This window comes from Aquarana catesbeiana, linkage group LG08 (genome assembly GCF_042186555.1).
Source record: "Aquarana catesbeiana isolate 2022-GZ linkage group LG08, ASM4218655v1, whole genome shotgun sequence".
NCBI lineage: Eukaryota > Metazoa > Chordata > Amphibia > Anura > Ranidae > Aquarana > Aquarana catesbeiana.
This window is the reverse complement of record NC_133331.1, coordinates 22,340,369-22,351,290: the sequence shown is the minus strand read 5'-3', so window position 1 is coordinate 22,351,290 and position 10,922 is coordinate 22,340,369. Positions and strand designations below refer to the sequence as shown.

The 10,922-nt window shown below is 41.4% G+C and overlaps 1 protein-coding gene across 1 annotated transcript; it reads right to left on the bottom strand.

Annotated features, from left to right (window-relative positions):
• Positions 1 to 7,225: 7,225 nt before the first annotated feature.
• Positions 7,226 to 8,174, bottom strand: LOC141105231 (olfactory receptor 1J21-like). Its single transcript, XM_073595119.1, has one exon. The coding sequence runs from the start codon at positions 8,172 to 8,174 to the stop codon at positions 7,230 to 7,232; it is 945 nt and encodes a 314-aa protein (XP_073451220.1). The 3' UTR covers positions 7,226 to 7,229.
• Between the last annotated feature and the right edge of the window lie 2,748 nt (positions 8,175 to 10,922).

The following is a 10,922-nucleotide window of genomic DNA, read 5'->3' as shown; positions in this document are numbered from 1 at the left end:
CACTTATACCAAGTTCCACTTACACAAAGTTCCACAGCCAAAGACTGAGCACGCTCAGACTGAGTTCTACACCCAGTTAAATAGGCACCTGTGAGCAATTAACCACCCCCCTTAATTGATAGGCTGAAGGAACCAGAGGAAAAAAAAAAAAAAAAAAAAAAGCTATTTAAAAAGTGACAGAAAAAGGAAAATGAAAAACTAAAAGGAAAAGCCCCAAAAATGCACCCCAGCAAACCCAGCAATCAACAAGCAAGACTTATTCACTCTATAACTCTAGTTTTTAACTCCCACTTATACCAAGTTCCACTTACACAAAGTTCCACAGCCAAAGACTGAGCAGGCTCAGACTGAGTTCTACACCCAGTTAAATAGGCACCTGTGAGCAATTAACCACCCCCCCTTAATTGATAGGCTGAAGGAACCAGATATATTCCTTTAAATTTTGTACCTGGGGGGTGTCTATAGTATACCTGTAAAGTGGCGCATGTTTCCCGTGTTTACAACAGTCCCTGCACAAAATGACATTTCTAAAGGAAAAAAAGTAATTTAAAAGTATTCGCGGCCATAATGAATTGTCGGTCCTGGTAATACACATAAAAGTCATTGAAAAAAATGGCATGGAATTCCCCCACAGTTCATTACCAGGCCCTTTGGGTCTGGCATGAATATTAAGGGGAACCCCAAACCAAAATGTAAAAAAAAAATTGCGTGGGGGTGTCCTCAAATTCCATACTAGGCCCTTCAGATCTGGTATGGATATTAAGGGGAACCCTGTGCCAAAATTTAAAAAAAAATGGTGTGGGGGCCCCCCTAAAAATCCATACCAGACTCTTCAGGTCTGGTATGAATTTTAGGGGAACCCCGCGCTGAGATTAAAAATAAAATAGCGTGGGGGTCCCCCCAAAAATCAATACCAAACCCTTATCTGAGCACGCAACCTGGCAGGCCACAGGAAAAGAGGGGGGATAAGAGAGTGCCCCCCCTCCTGAAGCATACCAGGCCACATGCCCTCAACATGGGGAGGGTGCTTTGGGGTAGCCCCCCAAAGCACCGTGTCCCCATGTTGATGGGGACAAGGGCCTCATCCCCACAACCCTTGCCCGGTGGTTGTGGGAGTCTGCGGGTGGGTGGCTTATTGGAATCTGGAAGCCCCCTTTAACAAGGGGACCCCCAGATCCCAGCCTCCCCCATGTGTTAAATGGTAACGGGGTACAAATGTACCCCTACCATTTCACAAAAAAAGTGTGAAAATGGTAAAAATGACATGACACGGCTTGGGGATAAGTCCTTTATTTAAAAAAAAATAAAACTGTCTCACAAAGTCTTCTTCTTCTTCTCTTGCTCTGCTGATGGACCCGAAAAGAAAAAAAAAACCTGCACGCCACCAGCGATCCGCCTTAATGATCGTCCTCTCAGGTGACAGTTCTTGTATAACTGAGAACGGGGCCACACAGTGACATCACCGGGTGTCCCCGCCCCCTCTGACACACGGGGACATCTCCATGGCTTCCCTATAGCGTCAGATGGGGCGGGGCCACCCGGCTACCCCAAAGCACCCTCCCCATGTTGAGGGCATGTGGCCTGGTACGGTTCGGGGGGGGGGGTCTCTCGCCCCCCTCTTTTCCTGCAGCCTGCCAGGTTGCGTGCTCGGATAAGGGTCTGGTATGGATTTTTGGGGGGACCCCCACGCAATTTTATTTTTAATCTCAGCGCGGGGTTCCCCTTAAAATCCATGCCAGACCCTTCGTCTGGTATGGATTTTGAGGGGGAACCCCACACCATTTTTTTTTAAATTTTGGCGCGAGGTTCCCCTTAATATCCACACCAGACCTGAAGGGCCTGGTATGAAATTTGGGGGGACCCCCACGCTATTTTTTTTTTTAATTTTGGTTCGGGGTTTCCCTTAATATTCATACCAGACCCAAAGGGCCTGGTAATGGACTGCGGGGGAATCCCATGCCGTTTTTTTTTCAATTACTTTTATGTGTATTGCCAGGACCGACAATTCATTATAGCTGTGAGTACTTTTAAATGACTTTTTTTCCTTTAGAAATGTCATTTTGTGCAGGGACTGTTGTAAACACGGGAAACATGCGCCATTTTACAGGCATACTATAGACACCCCCAGGTATAAAATTTAAAGGAATATTTCACTTTTATTGTTTCACTTTAAGCATTATTAAAATCACTGCTCCCAAAAAAACAGCAATTTTTTGTCCCCTGGGGCAGTACCCAGGTCCCCAAACACTTTTTATGACAATAGCTTGCATATAAGCCTTTAAAATTAGCACCTTTGATTATTCATGGTGTTCGCGTGTTCAAACAAATTTTTTGCCTGTTCGTATGTTCTGCTGCGAACGGAACCAGGGGGTGTTCGGCTCATCCCTAGTGATTGATAGAAGCCACTGCTGTGGCATTGTTGGATTGGATCCTGACAGGACAATCTTGTAACCTGAATGTCCAGGCCCTCAGAGCCAAGCGTGCTGCCCAAATCTATAGGATGTTGATGGGCAAGGCCTTTTCGGTTCTGGACTATTTCCCTTGGACAGTCGCTTTCTCAAGGACTGTTTTTTAAACTTTTTTTGCATTGATACACGTCCCCTGGGGCAGGACCCAGGTCCCCAAACACTTTTTGTGACAATACCATGCATATAAGCCTTTAAAATGATCACTTTTGATTTCTCCCATAGGCTTTTAAAGGGTGTTCCGTGGCTTTCGAATTTGCCGCGAACACTCCAAATTGTTTGCTATTCCGCAAAGGCGAACACCTTACGTTCGACTCAAACATCGGGCTCATCCCTATCAATCACCAAGGGGGCACCATTAGTCACACAGCCCAGAGGGAGGTGAACCATATCCTAGCTTGGGCAGAGAAGCATGTACCTTGCCTATCGGCAGTCTTCATTCCAGGAATAGAGAATTTGCAGGCTGACTTCTTGAGTCACCAGCAGTTATTCCCGAGGGAATGGTCTCTTCATTCTGACATCTTCCTGGCTATTTGCCAAAGATGGGGGACCCCAGACATAGATCTATTGGCGCCCAGGTTCAACAAGAAACTGGACAACTTTGTGTCAAGGACAAGGAATCCATTCGCATACGGGACAGATGCTTTGGTGACCTCGTGGGATCAGTTTTCACTGATTTATGCATTCCCCCTATTCAGCTGCTACCACGGCTTCTTCACAGAATCAAGCAGGAAGGAAGCCAGTGGTTCTTGTAGCCCCAGTGTGGCCCAGAAGATCTTGGTATGCAGAGATTGTAAAAAATGGAGGTATGGCACCCATGGACCCTTCCAACGCATCCAGACCTGCTCTCGCAGGGACCAGTATTCCATTCTACCTTACAAACTCTAAATTTAATGGTTTGGCTATTGAAACCCACAGTCTAAAGAATTGTGGGCTTTCTGGGTCAGTGGTATCTACCGAGGAAACCGGCTTCCAGAATCATATATTATAGAGTCTGGAGGGCATATGTTTCCTGGTGTGAATCCAGAGGTTTGCATCCTTGGAAGTATGTCATAAGAAGAATTCTTGTCTTTCTGCAATTAGGGGTAGAAATGAAGCTGGCCTTATCGGTATTGTTTCAAAGACCACTTGCTTTGCATTCTTTGGTCCGTGTTTTTATGCAAGGGGTAACACAGCTTAATCATCCAGTTAGGTCACCTTTAAACCCTTGGGACTTGAATTTAGTCTACAAAAACAGCCTTTTGAGCCTATACGGCATATTCCCTTGATCCTTTTGACAAGGAATTTTACTGGTTGCTATATTCTCTGCAAGAAAGGTATCAGAGTTGGCCACTCTTTCTTGTAAAGAGCCATATTTAATTGTTCACAAGGACAAGGTGGTGTGGCGTCCTCATCCAAGTTTTCTGCCTAAAGTGGTGTCAGGTTTTCATCTGAACCAAGATATTGTTCTACCTTCGTTTTTTCCAGAACTCTGTTCTATGGAAGAGAAGTCACTACATTGCCTTAATGTAGTGAGAGCAGTCAAGGTCTATTTAAAGTGACTGCTCAGTTTCGGAAAACTGATGTTCTATTTTTATTGCCAGAAGGTCCTAGGAAAGGACAGGCAGTGGCGAAATCGACTAATTCTAGATGGATTCGGCAAGTTATTATTCAGGCTTATGGTTTAAAGGGGAGAATTCTACCTTTTCAAATCAAAGTGCACTCTACCAGGGCAGTTAGTGCTTCGTGGGCACTGCATCGCCATGGTTCCATGGCTCAAATCTGCAAGGCCGCAACTTGGTCTTCAGTCCATACATTCACTAGATTCTATCAGGTGGGTGTAAAAAGGCATGAGGATATCGCCTTTGGGCGCAGTGTGCTGCAGGCGACAGTATAGGTCCTCAAGTCTGATAGTATTGCTTTGGGACATCCCACATACTAATTACTGTGGTGCTCTGTGTCCCGTGATGTACGATAAAGAAAATAGGATTTTTATAACAGCTTACCTGTAAAATCCTTTTCTTAGAGTACATCAGGGGACACAGAGGTCCCTCCACTTTTTTGGAATATATGTATATTGCTTTGCTACAAAAACTGGGGTACTCCCAGTATGCGAGGGGTTGTATAGGGAGTGAACTTCCTGTCTTGTGTGTGCCAGTGTCCATCACCTGAAGGTGGCCTATAACCCACATAGTAATTACTATGATGCTCTGTGTCCTGTGATGTACTCCAAGAAAAGGATTTTACAGGTACTGTAAGCTGTTATGAAAATCCTATTTTTTCTTCCTAGGGAAAATTCCTTAGTTAAAATACTCCTATCTTTCATTAGTAAATAAACATGTTTTTGTTTTTTTTGTTCTCTAAGGCTGCATGAAAAAAGTAATTATCAAATAAGGCTTCGTAGAAGTTTAACATTGCAGGGTTTTCATTTTTCAACTAAACAAGGTTTACTTGCTCACTAGATCACATTTATTTGCTTATTTCATTCACTATTAGCACAGCTTCTTTTTGCTTCTTGTTTGTTTGGTGTGTATTTCACTTTTGAGTTGCAGCTTTCTTAGCTGTCTTACTAGTGCAGTTTTTTTCTTTAACATACTGTTCTGAGTGGAACCTGTTCTGTTGTTAAACCGCTGTATGGTCTTGGCCACCGTACTGCAGCTCAGTTTCAGGGTCTTGGCAATCTTCTTATAGCCTAGGCCATCTTTATGTAGAGCAACAATTCTTTTTATCAGATCCTCAGAGAGTTCTTTGCCATTAGGTGCCATGTTGAACTTCCAGTGACCAGTATGAGAGAGTGAGAGCGATAACACCAAATTTAACACACCTGCTCTCCATTCACATCTGAGACCTTGTAACTCTAACGAGTCACATGACACTGGGGAGGGAAAATGGCTAATTGGGCGCAATTTGGACATTTTCACGTAGGGGTGTACTCACTTTTGTTGCCAGCGGTTTAGACATTAATGGCTGTGTGTTGAGTTATTTTGAGGGGACAGCAATTTTTTTACTGTTATTCAAGCTGTACACTCACTACTTTAAATTGTAGCAAAGTGTCATTTCTTCAGTGTTGTCACATGAAAATATAGAATAAAATATTTACAAAAATGTGAGGGGTGTACTCACTTTTGTGAGATACTTTATATACTATTTTGTCAAAAGTATTGGGACACCTGACTTTACATGCACATAGACTTTAATGGCATCCCAGTCTTAGTCCATAGGGTACAATATTGAGTTGGTCCACTCTTTGCAGCTATAACAGCTTCAACTCTTCTGGGAAGGATATCAACAAGGTTTAGGAGTGTGTCCATGGGAATGTTTGACCATTGTTCCAGAAGTGCATTTGTGAGGTCAGGCACTGATGTTGGACGAGAAGGCCTAGCTTGCAGTCTACGCTCTAATTCATCCCAAAGGTGTTCTATCGGTCGAGGTCAGTGCAGGCCATTCAAGTTCCTCCACCCCAAACTCGCTCATCCATGTCTTTATGGACCTTGCTTTGTGCACAAAGTCTCTCTGGTGGTCATTCACATCGCCTTGTGAATTCTTTAAAAGACAGAGAGCAATCTGCCCAGCTGGAGGTGTAAGTAGCATTCTAACACAAGTAAAGATGTTACACAATAGGACTTCCAATTACAAAATACATTATACATCCAACATATCTGCTTAATCAAAACTAAATGTTTGAGAAATAAAATGGCTGTTCCACTTTCCCCCACATGTGTAAACGAAGCAACTTTGACTGTGTAGTTCTTTTTGGTGCCAGATGTGTTGTTTGCTGCCTACAAAAAAATGCATATTTCCTTGGTTTATACAAATTACAATGTCCACAACACATGAAAAGTGAAAAGATCAGGCTATAGCAGCATAAGGGTACACCACGTTCCACCTGTGATGGCCAAGAACAGGAAATTAAAGTCATAAGAGTCAGGGACTATGGACAACCAGAAAAATATTACCTGGTTTGTTTAATTTCAGTACTGCATACTTAAAGAGGCACTGGGAAAAACAAACTCATTAGCTTTGGTGAGGTGGGCTCTACCCAGCAAGGTTTCCATTCCTGGGCACCCAACATTACCAGAGGTGACAGACCACAGTCAGATAAAGAGTCCAAGATAAATGCTTTTGATTAATTTGTTGATAAAAAAATAAATTAAAAAAAAGCCAACATCTTTTAGGGGGCAACACCACTTCCCCTTCATCAGGACTCAACACAGGACAAGACTTGGATGGACACAGAGAAGCTAGTTACTTCACAGATCTATATCAGAACCAATACCAGTACCTGACAGCAGATGCTGAACAGCAACTGCTGTCAATTTCTCCCTCCATGAGGAGAGTTCAATACCGGTTCTAATTTAGATCTTTGAAGTCACTGGTTTCTCTGAGTCCATCCAAGTCTTATCTTGTGTTGAGCCCTTATAAAGGGGAAGTGGTGTTGCCCCCCCAAAATATATGACTTTTTTTATCAACAATTAAAACTATGTTGCACACTTTTAACCAATATAAGTCTGGCACCCCTTTCTGTATTCATATGTTTAATTTCAGTTTCTGCTCTCAAATACAGATGGCTGTGTCAGATTCCGAATCTTTTAGGCTAAAGTGGATTAAGGGGTCGATGGGCAAAACGTATGGCCGACAGAGCTGCTGATCCACACAGGGGGGAAATTATGGAACAAAATCCATAAAGAGGGCTTCATACACCGTGCTAAATCCATATTTAAATATTCTGGCCCTTTGTGCACATGGCTCTCATACAATAAATTAGTTACAGGATCTGGCAAATATTTATTTAATGTAAATCATGTTCCATTTGCTTTTTATATTTTTGATAGCATTAAAAATATCTTTGTTCCTCAAAGAGTAGACAAATGGGTTGAGCATTGGAACCACAGCTGTATATAGCAAGGTCAGCAACTTGTCCAGTTCCTTAGAACCTTCAAAATCTGGTTTACCATATATTATAATGATTGGAGCATAGAATAATATTACTGTGGTAAGGTGGGATGTGCAACTGGAATAAGCTTTCAGTCGGCCCACCGAGGATTGAATTTTTAGTATGGTGGAGATGATGAATACATAGGAGGTCATAATAAGCAAAAAAGGGACAGATACCAACAGTGCATCCTGACATAACATAAGTATGTATCTGCTTGTAGCATCACTAGAGGTTATTGCATACAGTGCTTTCTGATCACAAAAGAAATGGTCAACATTTTGTGGGAGACAGAAGGACAACAGAGATGTGGCTAACACATTGACTTTTGAATTAGTTAATGATATGAGCCAAGGGGATAGAGCCAATGAAAGGCATACATCTTTTCTCATATGTAAGGAATATTGTAACGGCTTACAGATTGCCATATATCGGTCATAGGACATGGAGGTCAGTAGAAACATATCACAACCAGCTGACAATGAGAAGAAGTAAACCTGAGTCATACAGGCAGAGAAAGACATCCGGTGGTCATGTGTTAGGAGTATGGAGAGAAGTTTTGGAAGAGTAACTGAAGCATATATAACATCACTAATAGCAAGATTACTCAAGAAGAAATACATTGGCGTATGGAGCTGGGGAACCAGACACACCAATACAGCAATGGTCATGTTTCCAAGAATAGTCATCAGATACATCAATAGAACTGCAGTGAAAAGGAGACATTGTCCAGTTTGAGTGAAGGAAAATGCTGAAATGTAGAACATATTTTCTGTACTGTTATGGCATTCCTCCATCTTCCTTCAATGGAAAAAAATATATAGTTGTGAAAATATGCTTTCCATTTACATACTAACCATTAAAATAGAAGTATGGCCAAAGCTTTTTTTGTGAACCGATTCAAAGAAGATGAAAGGCAAGACTCTAAAGCAGCAGCAGACAAAGTAAGTGCCGATGTTATACTTTTACTGTATAGGGTGCAGTGCCAAAATGTAATGTAAAATTAATCAACAAGTGAAATGAAAAAAGAAATCACAAAAAAAAATTAATTCACCATGAAACTCAAGTGAATATGTAAGAAACTGCCCCGTTAAGAGCAAATATCATATATTGTAATATAATAAAGTCCACTAATTAAATCCACATGTCTGTATTTCTTCCACCAAATAAAGGATAATGACACTACCGTGTTATCCAGCCACCATCAATGCACACTCACCGACTTCCAAGCTGCATCTATGTAAGCAGCAAACAACGCAATTAAAGCTTAAAGCCAACAAGCTCTGTAGGACTTCCCCAGTAATAGGAGCTGAGTGAACCTCCTCTTCAGAAAGCCATCCACACTTAACCACTTAGACCAGAAGATTTCCCCCTTAATTACAAGGACATTTTTTGCGTCACTTTAACTGACAATTGGGCAGTCGTACAATGCTGTACCCAAACAAAATTTGTGTCCTATTTTCCAAAAAATAGAGCTTTCTCTTGGTGGTATTTGATCACCTCTGCGGTTTTTATTTTTTGCGCTATAAACAAAAAAAGAACGACAATTTTGAAAAAAAGAAACTTTTTGCTATAATAAAAAAAACCTGTTACTATAATAAAAATCCCCCAAAAAATATAAAAAAACACATTTCTTCATCAGTTTATGCCAATATGTATTCTTCTACATATTTTTGGTAAAAAAATCGCAATAAGCGTATATTGATTGGTTTGCACAAAAGTTTTAGCATCTACAAAATAGGGGATAGATTTAGGGAATTTTTATTATTTATTTTTTTACTAGTAATGGCAGTGATCTGCGATTTGTAGCGGGACTGCGACATTGCGGTGGACAGATCGAACACTTTTGACACTTTTTTGATACCATTGACATTTAAAGAGTGATTAGACCTAAAAATAGCAACTGATTACTGAATAAATGTCACTGGCAGGGGAGGGGTTAACACTAGGGGGCGATCAAGGGGTTAAGTGTGTTCCCTGGGAACCACTTAGACCGGAAGATTTTCCCCCTTAATTACCAGGCCATTTTTTGCGATACGGCACTGTGGCGCTTTAACTGACAATTGCGCAGTTGTGCAACACTATACCCAAACAAAACTGACATCCTTTTTTCCAACAAATAGTGCTTTCTCTTGGTGGTATTTGATCACCTCTGTGGTTTTTATTTTTTGCGCTATGAACAAAAAAAGAGCAACAATTTTGAAAAAAAACAAAACTTTTTGCTATAATAAATATCCCAAAAATAAAAAAACAAATGTCTTCATCAGTTTAGGCCAATATGTATTCTTCTACATATTTTTGTTAAAAAAAATAGCAATAAGCGTATATTGATTGGTTTGTACAAAAGTTTTAGCGTCTACAAAATAGGGTATAGATTTAGGGCATTTTTATTGTTTATTTATTTTTTTACTAGTAATGGCAGTGATCTGCAATTTTTAGCGGGAATACAACATTGCGGTGGACAGATTGAACACTTTTGACACTTTTTTGGGATCATTGACAGTTAAAGAGCGATCAGACTTAAAAATAGCAACTGATTACTGTATAAATATCGCTGGCAGGGAAGGGGTTAACACTAGGGGGCGATCAAGGGGTTAAGGGTGTTCCCTGGGAGTGTTTCCAACTGTATGGGGGCTGGGCTGACTGGAGGAGGAGAGAGATCGCTGTTCCTAATTACTAGGAACAGCAGATCTCTCTCTAACTCCCCTGCCAGAATGGGGATCTGTCTGTTTACATGGACAGATTCCCATTCTGGCTCTTGTTCCCGCGACCGCAGGTGGCCAGCGGACATCGCGGGTGACAGCCACACTCAACGGGTCCCCCGCCTTACAGTGGGTTCACCCGCGCCTGCTAAGGTTCCTTAAAGGAGCCAACATACACCTATGGTGATTTGCGGGAACGTGCCGGCCTGCCGCCGTATAATGATGACGGCTGGTTGGCAAGTGATTAGACAAAGCTGGGTGGAAAAAAAGCTCATAAAGCGGAGCCACATAAGGACCATATAGTGTTGAATTCTATTAAAAGGATCTTGCGTTACATAGTAAAAAGGCATATAGATACCATATATAGCTTTGAAATAAAAAAATAAAAAAACGAAAAAAAATTCTATATCCAGCAACATAGCAGTAAAAATAATAGGAGTAAAAACCAATGAAGTACCCTCACTAAGGTGACTGCTGGTCCAGGAAACGGAGGCATTAGCAAGATGCCAGCACATAGCTCTGCCCCCAACGCGTTTTGTGCTATAGCACGTCTTCAGGGGACTCAACCCGTGAAGTGTCCTCTGAAGACAATTCTATTGCACAAAATACATTGGAGAACAGCTACGTCCTGACGTCTTGCTGAGCTGATTTTAGCTGCTGTCATTTCTCTTACAAAGTTTTGGGTTTGTTAACACTTTAGTGAAATACATTTAAATAACTTCTGTACAATTTTTGCCAAACTATCGTTTTGTTGTTTGCCTTTTTTTTGTCAACAAATTGTTTTCCCGCTTTATTCCTATTAAAGCCCAGCTGAAATAAATATTTAAATAGATATTCCGTTAC